Source organism: Crocodylus porosus, unplaced genomic scaffold (assembly GCF_001723895.1).
Source record: "Crocodylus porosus isolate Cpor-Errol unplaced genomic scaffold, CroPor_comp1, whole genome shotgun sequence".
Taxonomy (NCBI): Eukaryota; Metazoa; Chordata; order Crocodylia; family Crocodylidae; genus Crocodylus; species Crocodylus porosus.
This window is the reverse complement of record NW_017728947.1, coordinates 9604344-9630131: the sequence shown is the minus strand read 5'-3', so window position 1 is coordinate 9630131 and position 25788 is coordinate 9604344. Positions and strand designations below refer to the sequence as shown.

At 44.4% G+C, this 25788-nt stretch overlaps 2 protein-coding genes across 3 annotated transcripts in view; both read right to left on the bottom strand.

Moving 5' to 3' along the window:
* Positions 1-10045: 10045 nt before the first annotated feature.
* On the bottom strand, positions 10046-13922 carry RPS13 (ribosomal protein S13). Its single transcript, XM_019552279.1, has 6 exons — positions 13818-13922; positions 13663-13711; positions 13458-13536; positions 12116-12285; positions 10890-10990; positions 10046-10124 (listed from the first exon to the last, which is right to left on the bottom strand). Exons 1-6 carry the CDS (start codon positions 13838-13840, stop codon positions 10091-10093), a joined length of 456 nt encoding a protein of 151 aa, XP_019407824.1. The 5' UTR covers positions 13841-13922; the 3' UTR covers positions 10046-10090.
* A 6491-nt stretch (positions 13923-20413) lies between these two features.
* Positions 20414-25788, bottom strand: part of PIK3C2A (phosphatidylinositol-4-phosphate 3-kinase catalytic subunit type 2 alpha) — an 80355-nt gene continuing 74980 nt past the window's right edge. For both annotated transcript variants that reach the window (XM_019551657.1, XM_019551658.1), the window contains exons 30-32: positions 24557-24666; positions 24177-24302; positions 20414-23468 (exon numbers count right to left, since the gene is read on the bottom strand). In XM_019551657.1, coding sequence (XP_019407202.1) covers positions 23286-23468; positions 24177-24302; positions 24557-24666 — 419 coding nt within the window. In that variant the 3' untranslated portion in view covers positions 20414-23285. The remainder of the gene's footprint in view (positions 23469-24176; positions 24303-24556; positions 24667-25788) is intronic.

The window sequence follows — 25788 nt, the reverse complement described above, 5'->3', positions numbered from 1 at the left end:
GAGGTGAAGTGACTTGCCCAAGGGAATCCATGAGATCAGTGGCTGAACCAAAAACAGAGCCCAGCTCTCCTGGGCACCAGACCTGTGTAATCCTAGTGGGCCTAGCATAATCTACTAAATTATAGTTCATCTCCCTAAATTGTGTTTGTCACAAAAAAGTGAACAAAATGAAACACACAAGTCCCTTAGAAGGAAAGTAAACTACCACACACCTGAGCCTGTAAGCCTAATACCCAGCAGCAAGATTTCTGGCAGCATCTGTGGGAGTTTTCCTTTGGCCCAGTCCGTACAGTGGGGGCTGGTTTGAAGTTTTTCAGCGGTGGGATCAGTGAGATTCCTGCAGAGCTCATACTAAAATATCCTGTATAAATCTCTGCTAATTTACTCAGAGATGAGTATAGGCTCATCAATTTTTGGATTGAGGATTTTTTTTTTAAATAAAATCAAGGTAATGGGATTAAATTTACTGCTTTCTCAGGGGAGATGTAAAAATAAAAACCATCCTGAGGAATTTAAAACTCACCTTCTTTTAGCACTTAGTGCTTCCAGGCAATCGGCCCTATGACCAGAAAGTAACAGATTTGTTTTATATGAGGGTGGTTCAGAAACTAAAGGCTGTTTGAGATGAAGCCATTTTGTGTGCAGTGAGTGGGAAACTGGGAAACTACACAGCAGCAGGGAACAATGATAGCAGCATTGTTAAAACACACCCATTATTTATGATTATGTGGAGAAGTGATGTGGTTCACTATGATCATTGTGCTCAAAATGGTTTTATTTTGAAATTGCCGTTACTTTCTGAAACACCCCCATATAATATCACTAGTCTTCACCATCCTGTATCTCTAGTTCATTTTTCCTCTTTTTAACTATAGACAACTGTATCTTGCTCATAGACTTACTGCTGGCTTTTATGTAGTACTAGCACTCTGAACACTTACATATCCTCCCTGCCTACTCAAATGAAATTAACAAAAAAGACTCTCTTTTGTCTTTGCATGAGATGGAGATCACATTTGGTAACTTCCTAAAGCAAAAGACTGAGTGGTTCTCAAATGTTTTCCTACTGCGATCCATTTGCAAAGATCCATAGCCTGTTCTGACCCATAACCCCCTGGCCCTGCCAGCACCCAACCCCCAGTCCCCTGCCTCCATGGGCCATATGCTGGTGTCCCTCACTCCTGACCCACAATCCCCTGCCCCCCCAGGGGCCTCCATCCCACTCAGGCCAGAGCACAGGGACTCCAGCTCATGCGAGCAGCAGTGGAGTGAGTCCGGCCTCAGGATACACTGGAGGGAGGAGGAAGAGAGGCCTTTGGCACCGCCTCTGCCCTGGGCTGGGGCTGCCACACTGCACCAGACAGCCTGGTCATGGTCCCTTCCACCCCCGGAGCAGTCTTTCCTGGCCACCCTACCCCCACGAGCATGGGCACTGGGCTCAGTGCCACCAACCCAGCCATGTAGCTCTCCCCCACCTTCCTCCCTCACCAGAAGGGGCAGGCACCTTCCCCACCATCCCTCTGCCCTGCTGCAGCTTGACCCTTTGAAATTTTCTTGCAACCAACTTTTGAGTCATGACCCACAGGTTGAGAAACGTTGATCTAGCTCAGAAGAACAGGAGATGGCTTTATTAACTAAGGTTTGTAACACTTTTGAAGAACGTTGCGTGTCTGGGACTACAGAAATATTGTGTCTAGCTAAAAGTGTAATACAGACATATTACTGGAGGGAGAAGCTTTGTTGTCAACTGCGTGGGGCAATGGCCTGGGAACCAGAAGACCTGGACTCTAATCCTACTCGCTTCCACATGCAGGTGTCATGGGTCACAGTGAGGTTCTGGAGAAGGTGGAGTACTTCCCAGGCCTGGGAAGCCATCTCTTGTAGCAGGCTGACATCGATGAAGAAATCCAACATCGCTTCAAATGTACAAGCACAGCCTTCAGACACCTGAGAAAATGGGCGTTCAGAGATCATGACATCAGATCCGAAACCAAGCTCATGGCTTATCAAGCGGTTATGATCCCTACCTTACTATATGGAGCTGAGACATGGACAATGTACAGGAGACACCTCAAGTCGTTGGAGAAGTACCATCAACGTTGTCTGCAGAAGATCCTTTGAATCCAGTGGGAAGACAGATGCACCAACATTAGCATCCTCTTGCAAGCAAACACCATGAGCATCAAGGCTATAATCATCCAATGTCAACTTTGCTGGGCTGGCCACATCAAACAGATGTCCAACTCCAGACTCCTAAAGCAAGTTTTATTTTCCCAGCTCAGTAAAGGCGTACACTCAAGAGGAGGGCAAAAAAAGCTCTTCAAGGACATACTCAAGGCCAGCTTGAGAAATGCAACATCACATCAAGTCATGGGAGACTATTGCCAAGGACTGCCCCAAATAGAGGAAGAGTCTGCTGTAAGAATCTCAGTGTTTTGAAACCTTACAACAGGAGATGGAAGAGCAGGAGCAGCAGAAACAATGTCACAGACCGAATCAAGAATCCAGTTATTCACCCACAGTTGCACCCAGGATTCCTTTTTACCAAAGACCCCCAAGGATTGGCACGGCCCCTTGTCCGATTTGGTATCAAGTGAACTTTAGTAGTAGGCTTATTTCAAGATGATTATCCTTGCAATATGACCTGGCAAATGGTTCCTTAGACATTACAGCAGCGACCTTCAGTGTTACTGGCCTCAGATCCTCTGCTGGGTGTGTGGGATGTTAGTTTCAGGATTTCTTGTTACTCAAAGCAAGAATTCCACGGCTGCTCCCGTCTCCCCAGGGTGGCAACACAAACACACACTGTCTCTGTCCACTATTTTTGTAACTTTCTTATCTCCAATCCTCAAGTATCCAATCCTCAAGTTTCTAACTCATCTGTTTAGATAAGGTACTCCAATCCTATTCCGTTTTTCATTTTCTTTCCTTTTAAAGAAGCAACTATACCTGGTTAGCCCACTGTACCAATCACAGCACTCACTTTCCCAGTGCCTTATAAGGCACTCTGTACAATTTAAATTGCTTAGTCCTGGGAAGGCCTACAGTTATGCTAAGAGCCTGGGCATAATTCAGTTTCCCTGTTACACGCACCCCATGTGCCCAAGTTGCAACAGAGTCTGTCAGTCCTAGATTGGCCTCATCAGACATCTTTAGACCCACAGATGAGACATTCATGGAAAACAATCATCCATGAGCAGGAGGGATTGCCAAACGAGATCAGGATTCACTCCAATTAAATTTGAGGTGTGGGATGAAACCAGTGTAAAAGCACCATCAGGGAGCTCAGAAACATAGTCAGTGTCAGAGCCAGGAATACCAGGAACATGGGCAACTCACATCACCTTTCTGTGCTTCATTTTCATGCCTCTACTGAACCTGTAAATAGGAGATGACCAGATTTATCGTCCTTTGCAAAATGTTTTGAGATCTCTAGATTACATGCCATGTAAGAGAGCCAAGTTGTATTATATCTACTGCCTCAGTAAGATTAATGTTTTCTAGTTCTAGATTTGTTTTTGCTGTTCCACAGATGTCAGCAAGCATGGGGGGCCAAATTTAGTTCTGAATAAAACAGCAAAAAAAGTTTTCCTCTTACCCAGATTTCACTTGCCCAAATTTTGGACGTATCCAAGTTCTCCGTGTGCTACAGACTCAGTGAGATAAGTTACTCAGATGATTTTCTACTCATTTTCTTCAGCACATGTGATAACTTACCTAAAGCAGAACTGATTCACTGTTTGACAGTTTACTTAACCTGAGCTTTTTAATAGCTTGTAATTTTCCCCATACAAAATCCGAGCCATTCTCTTCCTCCTCCAGAGCAATATCGGGATAAGGGATCTATGGTAATGACTAATCTCTACCATAAAAAACCTGCAAGAACCATAAAAGAGGTGGATCCCCGACAGCCCTGCACAACTTGAAAGCTCTTTTTTGGCTCTGAAAAACAAGAATTTTAACCTGAAAAAAGATCCCAAGTAAGGAGTCTCAAAGAGAATAAATGATAAATCCATACAACAGCCCAAAGGCATTCACTAGAAAGCCCAGGTGACCTTTTAATGTAGGCACAACTTCTGCCTCAGGTGCAGCCAAGAATAATTAGTCGTCTCACTATGTCTCAAGCAAACAGGTTGAAGTAACAGGTCACACCTCACTTGCTTTTGTGAGTAGCCATAATGTAGCTCTCTCAATCATTCCCCACTAGCTGCAGCTCTACAGAGCTGTTACCATTGACAGTAGCCAACAGAATGTGTAACAGTGCTATTAACATTAACCTTTTACATCAAGGGACCTCCTGTTACTTGATCTATGCCAGCTAATGTCTTTAATAAATCCTACTGGTGAAAGAGAGCAGCTCATCCTAGCCAGCAACACTGTTCATTACAGGATCATCTATTTCCAGAACAGTACTAGAGGAAAAAAATTGTCCCAAAACAGTTTGGAGGGAGGAGAGACTTTGCCCATGAGATCAAAATACAGCTTAAAAAAAAAAAATCAATGGGAAACAGAATCAGGGCAACCAGCAACATGTGCAGACATCCCATTTCTACAGTGAGTATCAGCAAAGCCTTCCCATTGCCACAGCGTGTGCTGGCAGAGGGGAAAACAACACATTGTTATGTAGATTCCACAGTTTTTTGCAAGGGATTGCCCAGCAACGGAGCAAAGCTTTCACTAGATGGATTCCAGCATTGAAAAAGAAACAAAACAGTTGTGGGACCATGCAACAGCATTGGCCCAAACTACCACCACTGGTAACCCCAGGAACTCGGAGCACAATCTCACCGCCACTTCCATCAATGGAAACAGAAGCAAAAGCATGCCCTGGAGGTACTGGGAGGTGCGTGCAATGCTTTTCAATTACCCTTCTGGGTGAGCCAGACAAGTGGCGCTGGCACCAGGAAGGAAGCCGTTGATCCCACACCCACCTGTCTAGAAGTGCTGGCGATAGGAGGAGCCAAAACCCAAACTAGCTCTGAGCACAGAATTCACAGCTCTCATGATACATTCTGAGTTGACTGGCAGATGAGTCCCATTTTATTCTCTCATTTATTAGCTAAGAATTACCTAATTCCCCAAAACAATCAGTGATGGGTTTGCCCGTTTGAAATCATTGAGTATTAATCCAATCTGAAGATTACTAAAGGACCCACTAGCAAAAATCAGGTTTGCAAATGCTTTCCTTGATCTTCTGCACTTTCCAGAGAAAGCAGAAGAACATAATTTAGAGCCTTGCCTTTATAAACCCCATTAATCTCCACTTGCCCTGTCTGGTTGTTGCAATTATCAGATTTCCTGAGATTGTTTTTAATTATTATTTTGGCAGGCACAAAAAAAAGTTTACTATTTTTCAGAAGGGCAGTGGCAGCAATACTTTATCATTGAGATCATCTGTGTTTGTGTTTCCTTACTCAAAATAAATTACTGGAGAAAAATTCATCTATTTTTCATAGACAGACTTATAAATGGAGCTCTGGCCAACTGTAAAGATTTGGAGAGATTAAAAAGCAGCCTCTCAGTTGGAGGAATGATTTTGTGTTATTTGTCTTCCACAGGGGAAGCATCCTGAAACAAACAATCACAGGCCACGTCCAGGATAACAGCAAACAAACGAATATTGAAACACTCAAACACTACACACATTAACCAACTGTGCCTTCTGTGGGGAATATTTCTTCTCAGAAGACCATGCCCTCTTTACTCTATTAATGACAGAGATATTTGCATGAGTATCAAGCAACTTCTGAGTGAGTTATAGGGATGAAAGACTTCATGCTTTGCAGCTACTGAAATGGTGTCTCAAAAGTAGACAGGTGGTTCAGATTTTCCAAGAGCTAGCATCTTCCTACTCAAATCCAGACTGAGCCATGGTCACCTCATTTTGCACCCACTACACAGCACTGTTTCAGTACATCGGGTACCACCTGTCCAGCAGCAATAGATTCTTCATGCTTTAGAGAAGAAAGCGTTCACCTCCTGACCAAATTAAACCATGAATGTCTTCATTGATGCTATACCAACTTGTGTACATCACCAAGTACGTCCGAGACCACTTCTCACAGCTCTTGGTGCCGCACCTCTGAATCTGTTCCACTGAGAGGAACAGATGGGAGGACTTAATTCCCCTGGCCCCTGGGACTGGTGAAAAAGCACTGGAAGAACAAGTCTCTAACAAAAAAAGGAGGCAGGTTACCAGTTTGAGTGACACTTTGGCTCAGAGCCAGCCAAATTGGGTCTAAACTGAAGAAAGACATGTGCATGCAGTAGGAAGGATAAGGCCTGTGCGTAATGGAAGAGAGGACTGAAGTCCCCTGCCACTCTAAGCTCTCCAGGTGGATAGGGAGCGGGACTTTGCAACCGAAGCCAAAAGGGCCCCAATGCCCTGGTGTACCTGTGGCCACATATTTCCTTAACCCATCACTATTCTTCCCCACTGAGTGCACCCAATCAATTGTAAACACTATGGATGATCAGAAGTTCCCCTGAAACACAAGCAGTGATCAACTGATACTTACATTTGGTTGTTTACTATGTAGCTCATACAATGCCAAGTGCTGGTCCTAAAAAATTTTTAATTTTTAAAAATAAATTACATGACAGTAAGTATCCTCTGCCATGTGATCAGTACTTGAACACCTGTGGAAAACAATACACACAATCTTTTTTAAACTTACCATGCCCATTTCCAATCATTCCAAAAATACGTCTAAATATAGAATTAGTATGTACAAGCAAACCCTAAGGTAGCTTGCAAAGGTAAGTGGATTTAGGAGGTTTTTTTCCCTTTCGACTGAAAAACTGGCTAAGTAGAAAGGAAATTGGCTGGGAGAGGGGAGATTCCACACTCCTGAGAAGCAACCAAAAGGACAGGTCCAGGAGAGGGAATTTGTAATTCAAGGCGGCTAATCCTAACCCTGAAGAACATTTCAGTTTGGTAGGGAAACAAGCAGGGAATGGTGTTTAGGTGTTTTAAATGTGGCAGGCGCCAACCTTTTTGGCAGATGTGCTACAAGATAAACCCTGCCCCTTCCCCAAGTGCCACTCCAGTCCCATTCCCAATCCGCTGTTCTGCTTTCCCCTCCCTGTCTGCCCTGTTGCTGTTCTTGCCATCTGATCTATTGCTCTGCTCTCTTCTGCCCACCCTGTCTTCTGTTTTTTCTGCTCCCTGCCAGGTTTGCTGCATGCCACACAAAATGGCTGTACATGTAACTCGTGGCACAGGTTGGCCACTCCTGCTTGATTGGTTTGTCAAGATCTGTGTTGCTCTTGCTCTGGCCAGATGGAAGAAAGGGTGACTTTAGAAACTGCTTGCAAAATCTGTGCTTATTTGCTTCAGCTAGGACCTGAACCTAAACCCTAGAACAGGGGGTGGGCAAAATAGGGCCCATGGGACAGATTAAGCCCACCAAGGCATTTAATTTAGCCCGTGTAAGGGACTGAGGGACCCACCAACCCAGGCGCAGGGGGCAGCTCAGACCATGGCATGCGTGGCTGGTTCTGCCAACCTTTGTGTGCATGGTGTGGCAGCTGGACTGGGCTTCCCAGCAGCCCCCGCAGTAGTGACTCACACTGTCTGGCTGCTACTGCCAGTCTGCCCTGGAACTAGTACCAAAGAAAGCGGGTAGGCAGGGGACCCGTGAAGACTGGCCTGGGACCATTGCAGTCAGGGCACACTCTGCCAAGATGGGGCCGCAGGCAGGCAGGGAGTAGCGTCCAGGATCACGGGGCCGTGACAGCTCAGGACCGGGGCCCAAGGTAGAGCCTTGATCCCTGGATCCCCAGAACAGGCATCTGTCACGGAGACATGCAGGGAGCGGATTGAGGCTCTGCCCAAGACTGGCCCATGCTGTCACTTTTCTGTGATCCATGCCTGCCTGCCTACCAAACCCCATCCACCCAGCTGAACATGCCCTGCCCATGGTGGGGGGGATCCCATGGAGACGCTGCTTACCTACCTGCTCCATCTGGTGCCCCTGGCTGTGGGTGCAGGGTAGATAGGACCAATTGCCCTTTCCCTCCTCATTGCACTGGGCTGGGTCAGCACCCCTCTCTCCTCAGCTCACAACAGAACTACTTATATGGCCCTCCAGCCCAAATAATTGCTCATCACTGCCCTAGATCTAGGTTGAAGCTAGGAGACAGAATACTCTTTACTTACTAGCCCAGGGGTTCTTACCTTTTTTGGACCCTCAGAAAATGCCAGGTCTTAGTTTTCACTCACTCTTTCATAAAAATAATTCTTTTATTACAAAGAACTCAGAAAGTCCAAAATAGGTGAAAATGTTTTGACACTACAAATGTCTATATGATCTCTCTGGTTTTATCTTGTGAATCACATTTACACACCTAGCAAAAGCTAACATTGCACAGCACCCCAAAAAGATCTTAAGTCACCCCTAAGTGCCTGGTTCAGAACCACTGTACTAGCCAGCTGTAGTCAAAAAATACACACCCCAAACATACTAGAAACCAAGGCAAAGTCTGGAAGATTGTATGAACCCAGCATCTTAGGACCCCAATAGAAAACTGAAGTAGTTCTGTGACATGGAACGTTTTATGAGTGCCAGAGAGAGCTAATCTATCATGGATTGAGACTACTGGCATTTTAAATCATCAACAAACCCATATTATGCTCACCCCCACAGAAGCTAGTTGTATTAATCTATTCTTCCTGCTTCCATAGTCAGTTGTCGCACCAGAGGTCAGTAAACTTCTTAACTTCTCTAACTCCATCAGCACTGCAGGTCCCCATCACATTTCAGGTGAAGGGGCTATGTGAAGGAATGAGGCTACATGCTGCACACAGGAAGAATTTAATGGGCCTTACAAATCTCCAGAAACTGTTTTTTCCCCCTCTAGTACCACCTATATAGAGATCTCATAACACCAGAAGCACTAGGTATGCCTCATGCAACCACTTGGGGCAGCAAGTCCAATACAGTATATGCATTTACCAGCCCTTGTAACCAACAATTGCATTTGTAACTCAAAAGTACACTTGCTATAAGTAGAACATACTGCTCTTCTAAAATGCAGCTAATTCTGACATAACAGGGTCAGGCAGGCAAACAGCAGGTTTAGAAAAGTTGTGAGAAAGGGTATCAGCTATGGTAGGATTGAATTTATTTTTTTTAAAGCAACATACAAGGCTAAAACTACCACATGTCCAATAGGGGAAGAATGCATTAAATCAGGGTTCGAGCTACAATGGTTTCTCTCATCTCCCCCAGAGATGATCACTAGCTCTCATATGAAATCAATAGGAAGAAAAAAAACCCCTCTCTAATAACATCACCCAAACCCCATGTTAGGCCACATACAAAAGGAAAAACAAATCTTTCCTTACCTGTAAATAACATGAATGCTTATTAGCAAATTTAGTTTATATCCGCTATAAGTCAATACACATTACAGCTGCTTACAGATGCAACTCTCCACCCCCAACCAGTGTTTTACTGTACAACAGAGCCCAGCACATGCCCCAGAGGATCACATTAGTTGGACCTGGCTCACCCAACATCTGTATCAGTTGAGTGCTTTAGTAGGGCTTTTTCGTCGCTTTTATCCAATAGCCAATGGAATCAGCTTCAGATAAAAGCATCCAAAAGCCCTGCTGAAATGCTTGATCTATACAGACATGGCAGAGCCAGGTCAAACTAATATGTAAAACATGTTCCCCACTCCCTCCCTCTTAGCAGTCTATGTTACTAATCATGGACTAGAGAAACTGGACTTAGACCAACTTTCACTGGCACCACAAGCATGTTGGCAGCTTGTCAGTCTCTGTTCCGTTAAGCACTTCTGGTTCTTAACACTGACTGGATGGAGGGCAGCAGGAGCTCCACTCCAGATGCTAGATTCCATAAGAGGCTCACTTACTGAAGAGTGCCACGTATTAGCCAAAGAAAACTGGTACAAAATCTGGCTGACTACTTTTTTCACCATATTTTAATAGGACCTGTACCTTCCGTAAGATATATGGACCACTTCTGAAGCTTGTAGGTGTTTATTAAATGCCAAAAATTAAAAGCAGACACAGGACTTTAGTTATGTAACTTTATTCTTTTAAAGTAAAAGAAATCAACTCTTATGCGACCAAGGCAGAAGCTGTGGATGATTCACTGAAAAAAAGAAAGATAAATTAGTTGCTGTGGCAGCTACTCAAAACAACTGCCAAAAATCCAACCTCAAACCAGAGCCTGACAACATTAAAAAAAAAAGTGTCAGCGTTATTCATTATATCCTCAATTATCACCTACTCACTTTCCTTCATTCCTCTCACTGTTCTAAGGCTGCTCTCTTGAAACACAAGCAAACTGTATTCTTCTTTTCATGGCTGTGCCATTTCAGCATCAGCAACCTTCAGCTTATCTAAAGTTACACTTTCCAAAACTAGAGGCTCACTCAGACATCCAAGGAAGGTTTAGCCAACACTAAGGAACAACTTTTCTGGTGGAAACTGCAAATGGTTGGAAAGTCAAACGTCACAGTGAGCAACCTCCATTTTTAAACAAAACATGCACAGCTGACATATGAACAAGGATGACAGGAGGTTTCAGACTCTGCCTCGTTAGAGATGCTTAATACAAATAGAAAAGATTCCACTATTATACTGTAAAATGTTACTCTAACATACAAACTTATGTTTGCAGGATAAGCCCGAATTTAACTCCACTCTGCTATTGGCCATGGATTGTCCAGCATTTAAATATAGTCAAATTTGGACCACCAGCTACTGCTCTGCTTCCTTATTTAAGTATACATTGATCATATAAAAATGCTATCCTAAGATTTCGAGCTTTAACTTCACTATCAACTATGGGGCATGGGGAGCCAGGGGGGATTCTCCATAGCAAAAAAGGAGGAAAAGCCAATTAAACACTTACTACTTCCAATTGGGTGGTAGCACTCTCTTGGTCTTGTAGTAGCGAGCCAGCCTGTGAATTCTGCTCTCAATCAGAATCAGGCGGAATTTAGCATCTTTATCCTGACAAAACAAATAAGAAACAGTCAAGTAAAGAATTTCCTCTTTGGCATCCAAGATAGTTTATTTACAAGATAAGCTTTAGTGAAATCCAAATGTCCACTATTGTACAAGCTGGTATTTCCCACTTTTAGATTTTAATCCTGATCATGAGACACACCAGCCTAATCAGCTGAAATGCATATGGATTCTCTGTAAAAGCATCAATAACTTTGAGACCAGCATTAACCTGGAAGACATTATCTACAACAAAACAGCTAGTTTTTATTCAGGCATGCCATTTACATTTTATTAAGCTGAATAGCCAAGTTTTCCTCAATTGTACTGAGAATCTCTTCTCAGTGAAGTTGCTCTTCATTTACTTCTCTGCAGAACAGAGGTAATGATACCAAACACTCTCTTAAAAACAGCTCTACCAACTAACTTTGTAGGAGGTGGGTGGCATTATTTAGATGCCTGAACTTGACTTCCACCTGGAATCAAAACCAGATCTTTAGCTTATAAAACTAAATTTTATCCTGAAAACTTGCAACAATATCCAAACAAATAGACAAACCAGGTTTATCTTCGATATCAATTTCAGTTGACAAAAAAGTGAAACCACAAAAACTTCCATGCACAAAAAATAAAAAGAAGTTTTTAAACTAACAAACTAGCACATGTAGTTTCTAAGTACCGCAGCGGTACTGAATCCAAAGACTTCTGCGGCTAGCAAAGATTTTTAGGACATCTTATTTTCATTTGTCATAATGTGCCATATTTGTCACCTTTTGCCATACAAAAACCACTAGTCGTCAGGGCAACATGCACATAATGCGCTTTTAAAAGCGCCCAGTGCTGCATCTCATGTTTGTATAAATGGTAAAAAGCACATCAGCACTGAGAAAATGGCAGCAGTGCTCTTTTGACCTAAAACACATCGAAGGTGTGTTAGTTTCAAAGTGCACCGCTGTCATTTTCTCAGCGCCAATGTGTATTTCACCATTTATACAAACATATGAGATGCAGTGCCGGGTGCATCAGTTTGCATGCTCCACAGACTAGATAAATCAAGTCTGCTCCAATGTGCTGGATTTCCAGTCCATCAGGGCAGACAAAGGTATGTGTATAAATGCCGCAGCAGCTTACTTTTCTGTTCCTCTCAAGATGTTTGCGAACAGCAACGGCCTTCTTGATCAAGTGGTACAGATCCTCTGGAAGGTCTGGAGCAAGTCCTTTGGATTTAAGGATCCTCAAGATTTTGTTGCCAGTGACAAAACGAACCTGGGCAACACCATGAGAATCCCTCAGGATGACACCTAAAATGGACAATCAAGTTTAGATAAAGGAATCTTTAAAAATCAAACATGAAAACAACAACAACAACAACAACAACAACAACGAGCCCCACTATTCCACAGGCTCACTCAGACATCCAAGGAAGGTTTGACCAACACAAAGGAAAAACCTTTCTGGTGGAAACTACGAATGGCTAGAAGACAATCATCACAGTGAGCAGACTATTAGGAAACATTGGATCCAGAGAACTTCACTGACGACTCATCAATCCACCTTATTCTGTAGATTAAGAAATATTGTATAACTTACTATGGCACGTTTATGATAGCAAGTTATGTCATACAGTACCATAGAAATAGGTCTTGTTAAACCAGCTTTTCCTCTGTAGGCAAAAAAACTCTCTTTGAGATGACGCATATTTTTGAGATTGTTGAACTTAACGTACATGCTTCAAACAAAATACTTAAGAGGCAAAAAAATAGGTTTTGAGATGTAAGTTTGGCAGGGACACTTTACCTAAAGCTTGTCAAATTAATTTTAGTCCAAGCCCACTACCATTATTTTGAAGGGTGGGATCACTTATAGGATACGGAGGCTGGCTGGAACACAGCAATTACCACGCTCCAGCAGACCCGATTCATCAAGTCTGCTCCAACATACTGTAATTACATTGCATCGGAGCAGCCTCCTGGCTCACGTACAAGCACTTTACTGTAGTAGCTTAAAAAAAACAGACAGACAGACGAGCAGAGGAGCATGCCTAACTGCAATGGACTTAGATAGGGACAGGAAAGTGGCCTCTTAAGCAGATGGCTCCCTGCACACACTTGGCCTTTATTTTTTTTTTGCAACTTAAGTTTCTGAGAAGGGAGTTTACCATTTTGGATAGCAAAGCAACAGCCACACGGACAGGAAAGCAGACTATCCCACGGTCAGATCAGTATGGCCTGTGGGTGCATTCTGCCTTCTGTAGAAGCAGGGGACAGGGGCTCTACTGGGGACCACTGAGAGCATTTCACCCAGGCAGGATATGGTCTGCCCCATCCCCCTGATTTCCCCGGGGCAGAAGGGTCACAGGAAGAGGTGACATGAGGGCTAGGGCGGGGCTGGCCCTGCCTCGAGATCTTCTCCCCGTGGCCCCCTCAGCTCCGTGCCCCGTGAGAGGAGGATGGGTGCCGCACACGGCCCTTACCGATCTGCGAGGGCGTCAGCCCCTTCTTGGCCAGCTTGTAGATCTGCTCCTTCACGTCGTCCGACGTCAACTTCAGCCACTAGGAGAGACCCGAACCAGCTGCAGCCACGACCCGCCAGCACATGGCAACCTCCCGCCTTCCCTCCCCGCTCCCCAGGGCGCGCGCGGGGCGGGGCCGCGCCAGGGCACCCGCGGCGGTACTTACGGTGGGGACGCTGCGGCGGTAGGGCAAGGCCGACTGCGACAGGCCCTTCCTGCGGGAGAGACGGCGAGCAACATGCGTGAGGCAGCGAATACCAGCCGCCCCCTCCCCCCACTCCAACCCCGGCCCCGGCCCCCGCCCGCCGGCCGCAGCCTCACCCCGGAGCGTGCATGCGACCCATGATGGCGCCGGGTAGCAAAAGAGCGAGCGGAAAAGGTTCGCAGCGTCTCCCCCTTGCCTTACTTCCACCGGAAAGAGCGTCACAGCGCTATGCCACACCCCTTCCTTCAGCCGCCTCCTACCGCTCGCCCCCGAACGAGACTACAATTCCCAGAGGCGACTACGACTCCCGCCATGCCCTGGGACGACCCGCGGAAGAGACCCGCTCCGCCTTTAAGCATGACCTCAGGGGCGTTCTGTATAGCTGGGGTTGGGCCAATCAGAGGCGACGCAGGGGCGGATTGGACTCGGCTGGCGCCGAGCCCGGGGGAGGGAGGGGCACATGCGCGGGTGGCCGGCCCGCCAGAGCAGGCCGTGCGCCTGCGCGGCGGCTCGTGTAGCGTATCAGTGCCGGCCGCAGGGAAGCGCGGGCGCCGGGGGGGAGGGGTGCACGGAGCCCTTGCCTCTGGCTCTGTTGCAGCACGCTCCCTGGGACCCGTGTTCCTCTCGCTGCAGCTTACGGCTGCCTCTGTGCGCACACGTATGTGTGTATGGACGTGTACGCACAGGCACGTGCAGGTGTGTGTGCCTGTGCCGGCACGTGTGTGTACGTGCGCGTAGGCGTATGTGCACATATTCATAGCTGTTCATCTACATGTGCACCACCCCGCTGCTTGAGTTAGCTTGGAAGGTGCAGCCATCCCCTGCCTTCTCAAGAAAACAGCTCCCCTTCCTGTGGTGTGCCCACCCTAGTGTCTGCCAGGCCGCGGCCTGTCCCAGTAATTCGCCACAGAGGGTTAAGAGCTGGCCTCCTCCAAGGGCCTGGGCGGCAGAGGGGCTGATCTCCAGGACATGAATTCTTGCCAACCTGGCCAGCGTTGTGACACCTACAGAAATGTTCAGTTTGTTTTATTCGAATGTTTCCCCCCCACTGATAAAGATCCTGACATGGTCTGAGCACGTTGCGTACTGCGCACCTGAGAGATTGCCAGCTGAGCAGAGGATGCTACAGCAGTCGCATCAGCGGTGGAAAGAGGTAAAGGAAGCATCCAACATGAGTGCGTTTGGAGATGGAGACTTGGGGGCAAAGGACAAGCATCGCCGCATGGGAAGTCCAGGTCGAAGTTCCTTTTCTTGCAAACCAGTAGCAACCACCTGTCTAGAGAAGGGAAGTCGATGCTTTAACGTTGTGTCTTAGGGCAGGCCTGTCCAACCTTAGGGTGACTCCAGGCTGCCCATGGTACAGGCCCTGCATGGGCAAGCACACCCTGTTACTGCTACTGATCCCTCCCCTCCACCTCTCCTCCCTCTACCATGCTAGACAAGCCTCTAACACTGCCACCCTGTGGGGACTTCACCCCCCTACTGCCTTATCACACAAGGGAGCCCCACGCTCTGGCCTCAGGAACACCCTTGTAGGGTTACTATATTTCCAGGTCCAAAAAAGTAGGTCCACTGTTAACTTTCTAATCCGTAAATCATAGAAATAAAGAGAGCCTGTTTGTCAGTATGAGAATGCACAGGCTGTCCCGCCCCACTGCTAGGAACAAAGTATACAGTAGCAGTAGATATAAGCAGCAAATCCACATGGCTAATCAGTGTCATAATCCATTTTTTCACTAAAGTGTTTCACAGTGTACTACAGAGATGGGATCTGCGTATGCACAAGAAGCTTATCTAGCCATTCACCTTCAAACCTCTGCATGTCAGTCACCTTATTTCAGCTGTGCTATCAATATGAGACACAGTGCTAATAAAATGGTTTTGTAGGGACCCAAACCTCAAAGCCTCCAAGTGCTCATGGCTCTGGGAAATAGTATTAATATGGTGTACACAAAATCGGAGCACATACTATCATTCTACTCTGTTTGAATGACTAGTACTGATTAACTTGGAAAGAGAAACCACAGTCTGAACCCTATATAATCCTCAAGTCCAGTGCTTCATCACTGCTGAGGTAAGTGGAAAGGGGATGCTGAGATAATATTAGATACATCTTTACTGGGCTTCCCTTTGCACCTTACCTAAACACATTGGGAGAGCACAGGCAGAGTTCTGAAAGTTCAGAATACAGAAAGCATTACAGAGTTAAACATCAGGGCTTTTCTATGTAAAACTATGACAAGCAGGTGTTAATAGCTTCCATTCACCTTTCAAAGAGGGCAATATACAGTGTCTTAGGAAAACAAATATTCCCCGCATGGTACCCAGAGCATAGTAAATCGTATTTAGAACACTGAAAAACTCCTAAAGTCAGTTGAATATAAATTTACTTCTATTCTTGATACAGCATTTCTGTACTGTTTGTATTACATATTTAAAATGATATGCAAGGTTTAAACACAGCATGTATACTCCTATGTTTTGGCTCATCCATTTAAACACTTTCCCACCTGGCTTTCCAAAGACGATTTCTTAACCTGTATAATGTGGCCATGATATATAATGCATGGTGATCAGAATACATCAGATCCTGAGAAGAGTGGCCTCAGGATTTTTCCTTATACACCACAAATTTATCAGTAAACAAATAGGCTGTTTACTGTTATTGGTAGCACTGCTCCAGCTCTTTGGTTAATGAATAGCCTATTGGTTCTCAGGTGGTGGTGAAAACAGAATAGCCCTCCTAACAGACACAGGACCAAGAAGTGTCTATCAGCCAATCTCCCCATGCACCAAAGTCCTCTGACCAGGAAGTCTGCCTAAAAGAGAGCACCAGGTTCATCACCAGTGCCTACTGTCAAGCACTTGATCTTCAGTAGGACCCACCACTGACATAATATGGACAGGTGTGAGTCTACTGGCCTCTCTTTATAACATTTCTTTTCAACCCCATGCTCTTGATCAAGTTTTGGAGGTAACAATGTATGGCCTGCCATAAAAAAAACCACTCATGAGCCATGTGCCGTATCTGGATAATTTTGGTCCCCTCTAGATGAGTTATCGTATTTATTCAGTCCTGTCTCCCTGCTTCTGTCTCTTTCCCCCTCCTTTGGTCCAAAGTTGAATGCTGTAGTGTAAAACTTGGTTGTTACATAACCACGTCTCATGTAAAGTTACCAAACGTGACCTCCGACAGACCAATGGAAGAATCAAAATGAAAAATCATTGTAACAAGAGAAAGCCTTACCGTTCCCACTGTTAGCTTTTGCAAACCCAGCTGTGCGTATTAAGGAAATGCCCAGTACAGACCGCAGCCCCATACTCAGTGTCCTGCAAATAATGAACTCACAAAACTCAAGACCATCCTGCCCTTTAGCCCATTTAAAAGTTCATTCTAAAGTTCCCAGTCAGAGCTGCTTGTGGTCTCACAGAGCTGCCACCCAGGAGGGCTCCTCCAAGGTGAAGGATAAAGGAACAGCGGGACTGATACTGTGTCACAACGTGGCACAAGGTTCCTTTACAATGTGCCCTGACTAATGAATGGCAGTGCCCAGAGTACAAACAAATGGGGGAAAGGTCCTATTTTCAAAGCAATCATATTGCACTTCAATGAAGATTTCTCTCCCCAAAAAGTTTTAATATACACACCTGTACCGGGGGTGGGGGAGGGGTGACATGCCAGCGCCCTGCCCATTTTGTTGCCCCTCACTGACAAGCCACACACCCCCAGCCCTGCCAGTGCCCCTCACTCCCAAACAGCAGTATCCTGCCCCCCACCCCTTGCTAGTGCCCCTCACTCCCAATCCACAGCCCCCTGGTTCTGCCAGTGCCCTGCATACTCAACCCAGTCACTTGTCCTATCCCCTATGCCCCTCACTCTTGATCTGCAGCCCCCTGCCCCCCTCCTATCCCTGTCAGTGCCACTCACTCCCAACCTGCAGCCCCTGCCCCCCCAGCATTGCTGGCATCCCTCTCTGGACCTACAGCCTCTGCCTGCCAACCCTGCTGGTGCTCACTTGCAACCCGCAGCCCCCTGGTGCTGCCAGTGCCCTGTACATGAGGCAGCCCCTGCAACTCAAGAGCCTCTGCTCCCACAGCCCTGGTGCCCTTCACTTCTGACCTGCAGACTCCTGCCCACCCCAGCCCTGCTGCAAGAAGCAGCTCCCGCAGTGCAGGTGAGCCTGCTCTCTCTCCCTCTGTTTATCTGGCTTGCTGGAGCCCGCACAGGGAGCACGTGACCCCCAATAGCCAGTCACCTTGCCCGCTGCTCCCAGCTCAGAGCAGCCAGCCCTGGAGAGCAGAAGACCTGGATAGTTGCTGTTATTTTAAAAACCTGCTTGGACACAGCACAGGAGACCAAAAAAAGAAGACATGTTCAGGAAATCCCAGACAGATGATAACTTTATGCAGGCAGCAAATTCACCAAGCCTCCTACCATGCTGCCCCATGCTGCTGCCGTAGCAGCCAGAAACTGGGAGCAGCAGTGGTCAGGGGGGAACCCAGGGGCAGTGTACTAGCCCATTGAGGGCTGGATGTAGGCTTTGTGAAGCTTTGCTTTTCATTAAAAGCACTGAAAAAATTAGCATGTTAAATTCATCTTTGGGGATAAACCCTTGAAAAACAAATAGGTATTATATTACAATAGCCCCTCTACACATGCAGGTAAAGACATGATGGGATCAGATGTGCAATCTACAGTCACAACTTCTGCCATGCTACACATTAATGGCAGGAGGCACAACTGTCAGGTTGCGCATCAGATCCTAATTGTGCCTTATCTCAGGCTCCCCCCTGCGGCACTGGCAAGAAGCTCCTGTGGCTGGGAACCCCTTAGCTGAGGGTCTCCCACCTGCAGGCATGCTTGATGCAGCCCTGGGCTGAAAGACACAGCTGCCATCGAGCCTTAGGGGTTTCATGCATCCCTGGGACTGGAAGATTGTGCTAGCCAAACCCTGCTGGGTTCTCGCACTGGGAGGCACACTGAAGGAACCCCATGCCTGCAGCGACGGGACTTTTGAGTCCTAGCAGCTGAGGTGCTGCCAGGACCCAAAGGTGGTAGCTGCTTGGGTTGAGTCCCCTCAGCCATGGGGCTTCCAGCCTTGGCTAGGCATGGTGCACCCATGTGGCTGGGAGACCAGTTAGCTGACAGGGCTCTCAGCTGCAAGGGGGACCCTGCTTCACATGCAAATTAAAGCTCAATAGCAACCAGCTATAAATTTAGTACACATTTTTTGAGGTCTAACTTTATAGCTGGTTGAAACGTTTTCTGGTGTGATAGCTACTCGTGTAGCTGGTTTCAAGGTAATTCTGCAGTTAACCGGTTAATTAAAGAAATACCTGTGACATGTAGAGGGGACCTAGCAGTTGTCTGCTTAACAAAGTTATGCTTGTTTTATTCCAACGTTCTCCTAAAAAGATCCTGACCTCAATTATGGTAAAGGAGTGGGAGAAATGCAAGAATGGTAATAAAGTATTGCCACAGTCTGAAGCATTTCAAGAATCTTTACTTAGTACTGAACTATCAGTGTTGCCTTCTTAATTATGTACTTTGCTACTGAAAGTCAAGCCACACAATTTAGTTCCCACGGATTTTAAGCGATTAAGGCATTTAAGAACACTTCTTAAAGCAGATGGAAGATCAACTAAGAGAAGATGCATTGACTTTAAGAGAAAAACAAAACAAAAACACACACACACACTAATGCATGTAGTTTTAATTAAAAAAAAAAAAAAAAAAAGCAAAGCAGTTCTGAATGAGAGATAAAGGAATCCATCGTTTGTCAATCAATTGTAGCCTTTGTTTTTTTTAGTGTAGGGGATACAATATCCTGTCTCTGCTGGATATCTATTGACTGCAAATGTGCTGTGGAATATTTTTCTTCTGGTATACTCTCCATCATTTAAAAATATCTAGATCATTCCAGTATTTCTCATGTAGAAATACTCTCTTGCATTTTATACCAATGTATCAGTGAGACCTCACATGTAAGTCACCAAAACAGTGAAAGAAAAATCCTGCTGCCAAAATTTGACATCCTTAAGGCTGTAACAAAATATGCATGCAAACAGATCACTTGCATTGCTTTGGACTTTTCATTTAGATGTTCATAAAACTTCCTGCAGTAGTATTAGGTATAATGTAATACCAACATGCTGAACACATCTCTTCTGCGTTTTAGCCATGTAGTCAAGCGCATCATCCCATAGTTGGAATTTTCAGTAGTTGGAGACAACTCAGTTATAACCGTCAGTATACCTCCTTTTGGTTTCCAAAGGAAAGAGCAGTAGGACTGTGACTTCAAAAGCTTTCAAAACTCTTGGAGAGAGGAAAGAGACAGCACAAATTCTTTATTTCAGAATAGCATTTAATGTAATTGTAGGAGAGCTGAGTCACATTATGAGTCCCATTCATTACAGGTCGGTATTTGATGGCAATATCATACATCTTTGTTAGTCATTAGTATAAATCCAATTATTTGGTTTTGTAGAGATATATAGATAATGTGAGGCAAACTACATATTTGCTCCCAGTGAATTTCATCATCTATAAAACATCTGCACTAGGTAAGTCACAGTTTGAGAACAGATAATGTGCCAGGAAAATAATTTCCTATAGACTGAGTGGTGCAATATTGCCTGAATATATTTTCATTCTATTGAGCATGCATATTCTGCAAATACCAGAAATAAGATTTTAATTTAAAAAAAAAAAAAATCCACAATACTAAAGGCCTCGCAGTCACTTTAAGGCAAGATACTGATATTTCTACAGAACCTTATTTTTTTAAAATAGAGAAATTAACCTTTTATCAAAAGATCGCACATGCTTCTAGATACAGGAAACTTTAGATCATAAAAAGGCAGTAATAAAAAATTCAGTGCAAAGTCCTAAATTAGATTATTTAATAGACAAAAGGAAGAGGTCACTGTTTGTAGAGCAAGCTGTTCTCAAATATCAAAACAAGGTCTGTAGAGAAAAATTTTATTTCTGGCCGCAGGTTACATGTGTTGCATACAACAGAATCCTTTTATTTGCATTAAACAAGGTATGCAAAGCTGCTAGAGTGTGTTCATTGCAACATAGATTAAGATACTGGCAAATTTAATCCAGATTGCACTATGCTCCTTTTTCCAGTTTATTTTGAATTCACTCCTTTGTGGATGTAATATGTTAAAAGGTCAAGTCTTCATTGCTAATTTTTTTCCTAATCCATCCAGAATAGTGCAGAGAGGTGCAAACTTGGTGCTGTTTCACAATGTTTTTTTCTGGCAAGGATTCAAGACAATTTCATAGACCAAAAGCCCCACCAGACATGATCCTAAAAGTGTTGGCCAAAGTATATTTGCCAAAGGGAAAGGAAAGGCACAGAAATGAGTTGCATTATGAAGCACATTGCTAAACAGAAGTTCAGGACAAGTGCTAGCAATCATACAGTACTACGCATCTTCTAACCAAAGTCCACATGACTGTTAGAGTTGCAAATACATTTTTTAAAAAACATTACATAATGCAATGCTTTTTAATGTTATGTTTTGTGCTGTAAGACACTGTGCTGTAACAGACTGCAAAAAGGCAGTACATATTGCTTTCATTTTATTGAACAAATGTAACATTTTACAAAAACAGTAGTCTATTTTTTGTGTCTAAGTAACTCGTGGTTCTGATGGAATGGAGTTAAGTCTCAAAAACATCAAGTGAGCAGGAAATACAATCTAGTTAGTTATAACATACATTTAGTACTATTTACATGCTATATAGTAAATAAAAAATTGTGTCAACTATAGCAAATCAAACTCAGATTTTGGATAGTGTTAGCTAAGCTCCCATTAAATAACCCAATTCTAAGAATCAGAAAAGTGTCGCTGGCTTTTTATTGTAAATCATTTTTACGAAACTGGACTGTGAATATTTTAGGCACCAAGAGATTGAAGTATATTTTTCATCTGTTCTTTTTCTTTGGTGGGGCAGAGGGAAATCAGTCACTCTGGATTGGGGGGGCATTACTAAGGAGCATTTTAATACTTGGGAACTAAAAGATTGTCCATTTCTGCACTGTCACCATTACAAACTTTAATGATCTTTGCTAGTGACACTCAATGCTGATAGTCTATTATTGTCACTTCTTAAGAAAGTGTTTCTGCTTTAGTGCTAAAAACGTAGCGTGCCATTTAAACTCTCTTCATACAACTGTCAAGAGACAGGATTATGGTCACCCTAAAAAAAGTGAGTTTAATAAGAAACATATGTATGTGCAGTACAAATCACACCCAAGTAACCAATTATTTTTATGGCAGACAGCAAACAGGCATTTGTATTCAATTCTCACCCTGAAATGTTGTTATCATCATGTAGGAAAATAACATTTATCATGCTCTTTGGAAAGTAAGGAACAAAACAATAATAGTAAGAATCACATTTACCACAAGCTCCTCCATAACACTCTGCTAATGTAACTCATTCTAGACTTGCAACTTACCTGCTATTTCAGCCATGTCTCTCAAGGAGAGACTATCAATTATATCGAGTTGCAGGGCAATAAACAAGATGTGCACAACTGTCATTTTGGACCCAGAATCTGAAACCCAGGTCTGGCACTCACTTATTGCACTACCTAGATCCTGGGAATTTAAAACTTGTTTTAAAATGTTGGAAAGCCTCATGCTTATTTGACATTGCACTGCATTCAAAGTCTTTAGCTAGTGCTCACAAATCATTAACCATTAAGACACAAATATTTCACTTATATAGATGGGCCACCTTAATCATGGTTGGTGTAACCTAAAAATATCTGGAGACTGAATTTTCTGAAGGAAAAATTCAGTAGGAGCTGCAATTTATCATATGAGAATATCTGCCCTTTTCAGTGGGAAGAGTTAATTACCCTTAGTTAATAGGCATAAGTTTTTAAATATCAGAAATGAGGTACAAAAGAAGGATTTGAATTATAAGATAAGGCACCATTATTTACAACTTCCGTTATTGGCACTCATGCCGATGTCTCTTAGAAAAGCATGACTCTCGGGATTAAATGCAAGGCTGAAGAATAGTTCCAGCTGTTCCGTCCAAGCTTCATTTCTGACAGTCTGTGCAACCTCTGACATTGTACTGGTTTCTGCTGCTGCAATGACTGCTGAATAGTGGGCATGTGGTCCTAAAACAACCCATCTTTCTTCTTCAGTGTTCCATGGCATCATCTCAGGTATGAAGCAACACAGGTAACAAAAATAAGTGAAAAGAAAAACCCTACTATATCCACAGGTCAAGTGATTAAATGTGGTTGAATTGATACAGCAAAGTCAAAGTATTAACCTGACTATTCTGTGAATGGTTTAAAACCTTTGTTTACCCGCAAATATTAAGAAATTCATTTACATTAATGCTGATATTGTCACTTAACCAGAAAACAGCAATGCAATCTAGAAATCCTGTAACTGAAGCTTTGTGAAGGTTGGTCCAACATACTTGTTGAAATGTAGTCTCTTATTTAAAATGTGCAAGTTATTTTCAAGTAGGAAAAATGCACAAAATACAGATGAGTACAATTGTTTCAATTCTGTTATTATGCAGGTGCAGAAATTTGAGTTCACAGATATGGCACGGCAGTCAGTCGATACCATTTAACAGTCTCCTTGCTCAAGTTGAAATCCTTCAAGGACAGAGTAATTCCACCCAGAAAGAAATTCTCACGCAGCGATTCTGCGCTAAGCACACTTAGCTGAAGCACCCTCTGTTTTAGTGTCTCTATGCTGTATCCATTGTACACGAGCTGCACAAAAAACAAAAACAGCAGCAGCTGAAAACTAAGAGTTTGCTGATTCTCTAGAAGTCAACTGCTGGCAGGGGGCCAGGGGATTGATAGGTGGGACATTAATTTGGCTTCCACAGTTGGTAGTGCACCTCTGGCAAGACTGAGCCTCACTTTACCCTGAGTGTCTGCTGCAGTGGTGTTGTATAAACTTAGCTGCCTTCAATAGCTTGGGTGGAAGATGCCATCTATAATCAATGCAAAAGCTTTTAAACCTGACTGTTGCCCCCATAAGTTCTGAGCCTCTACAGCGAATGAAGTGATGTAGATTACAGCCCAGGCAATTTGTGGATTTCAGTTTAATCTGCCAAGCAATATTTAAAATTCAAGGTTTTTCCTTCCTTCCCCTCCCCCTGTTTCCAGAGACTTGACCCTGGCCTTGAGAAGCTGTGCGACTTCACTTAAAATGACTGCTTTAATGTGATCGTGCTATTAAGATTTTTTTGGATTGTATGTTTAAATGGAAAGGGGTGGGATTTAATTCAGAAAAACAGGTGTGTGCATATTTTTAAGATAAAAAGCTTTCAGAGGCTAGTCCCTTCTCTTATATACATTTACAGATATGTATTTGAGACTGGAATCCTAGGTTTTAAAATAAGATTGTAAATACACACTGATGACCACAAAAGAAGGTTAAGGGATCTTTACTGGGGGGACAGATTATTTTACCATTTCATTGAACGTTGGGTTCCTTGTTTTCCGTGAGATTTTGGTTTTGCGTTTAGATGTTTTGTGTGCATCTGGAAGCAAGTATGTTTTAACATAGGGATTCGGATCTGCACCATCTTCTGTGACCTGCAAATAAAGCATACCAGTGAGTGAGGGTTTTTTAAATTTTTTTTAAATACATATCAATTTGTTTTACCTTCTAAAGCAATACACAATAAAAATCATGCTTAGCTCAGATTAATCATGAACTCTTTGGAGAGTTAACTAAAAACATATTAGTCTTGGGAAAAATACTTGCAAAGGAGTGTCCTAACATACTTAAACCAACTTTTCATAAGTGGTCACACAAACATTACATTCCTGATTTCTACTTTACTTACCAGGTCTTTAATGTGCATCACCATGATAAACAGAGTGCCGTTTCTATACGAGATGGACAACTTTACTTCTCCTCCCACTCTGCCTGAGGTAGGACTTGATGGACATTCATCTAAAAAGACGTACAGGTATATTTCTGTCTATAATATTTAGAATGTGCGTTTTAACAGGAGTAATACTGCGCTACCAAATTATTGAAAATGGACAATACAAACACCATTACATTATTTCTGGTTTTATTTTTGATAGTCTCAGTGTACCAGGAATACCACAACACCCAGCCTCCAACCCAAATGGTGACAAGGCATGGAATCAGCTTAAAGCATGGGTCGGCAACCCCTGGCACACATGCCAGAGCATGACACACAAGGCCATTTTGCTCAGCACGCCACAGCCAACCCAGACTTGGAGCCCTGGCTGCTCACAGCAGGTGGCCAGGAGGCTGCAGGCCCTGCTGCCAGCAGCCTGGGCTCTGTGGCAGGCATCCAAGAGCCTGCAAACAGCTGTGCCAGACTCTGCAGTGGTAGCAGCTTCATGCACGTCTTGACACACATGGCTGGGAAGGGGCTTGGGGCAGTGCAACCCCAGCCCCTCCCCAGCTATCCATCACAAGGTGTGCACTTAGCCACCACTGCCAGGCCTCCAGACCCTGGTGCAGCTGTTTGCAGTCTCTTGGCTGCTTGCCTGCCACAGCTGGCCCAGGCTCTGGGCAGCTGCAGCAGGCAGGCTACAAACAGCTGCACTGGGGTCTGGAGCCCCGGCACTGGCTGCATCCTAGCAGCAAGTACGCATGCAACTTACAGTTTCATAGTTTGCAGAGTCAGAAGGGACCTGAGCAGATCATCAAGTCCGACCCCCTGCCATGGCAGGACAGAGTACTGGGGTCAAACGACCCCAGCAAGGCGATTAAGACAAGACTAGACAAAGACCCCCAAGGTAGGAGCCAGCACCACTTCACTTGGAAGTTGGTTCCAGATCCTAGCCACCCTGACTGTGAAGTAGCGCCTCGTTATATCTAGTCTGAATCTACCCTCTGCCAGCTTGTGACCGTTATTCCTAGTCACTCCTGGTAGCACTTGGGGGAACAGGGACTCCCCCAGTGCCTGCTGGTCCCCTCTGACTAGTCTGTAACAGGCCACTAGATCCTCCCTCAGCCTTCTCTTGTGGAGGCTGAACATGTTCAGCTCCTGTAGCCTCTCCTCATAGGGCCTGCCCTGCTGCCCCCTGATCATGC

Excerpts from the sequence above, each read along its gene's own strand:
- RPS13 (XM_019552279.1), bottom strand. The coding sequence starts at position 13,840 with ATGGGTCGCATGCACGCTCCGGG. Across the intron at positions 13,537-13,662 it reads ACCGCCGCAGCGTCCCCACC|TGGCTGAAGTTGACGTCGGA; the intron begins GTAAGTACCGCC and ends GGTCTCTCCTAG. Across the intron at positions 10,991-12,115 it reads ATCTTGAGAGGAACAGAAAA|GATAAAGATGCTAAATTCCG; the intron begins GTAAGCTGCTGC and ends TTGTTTTGTCAG.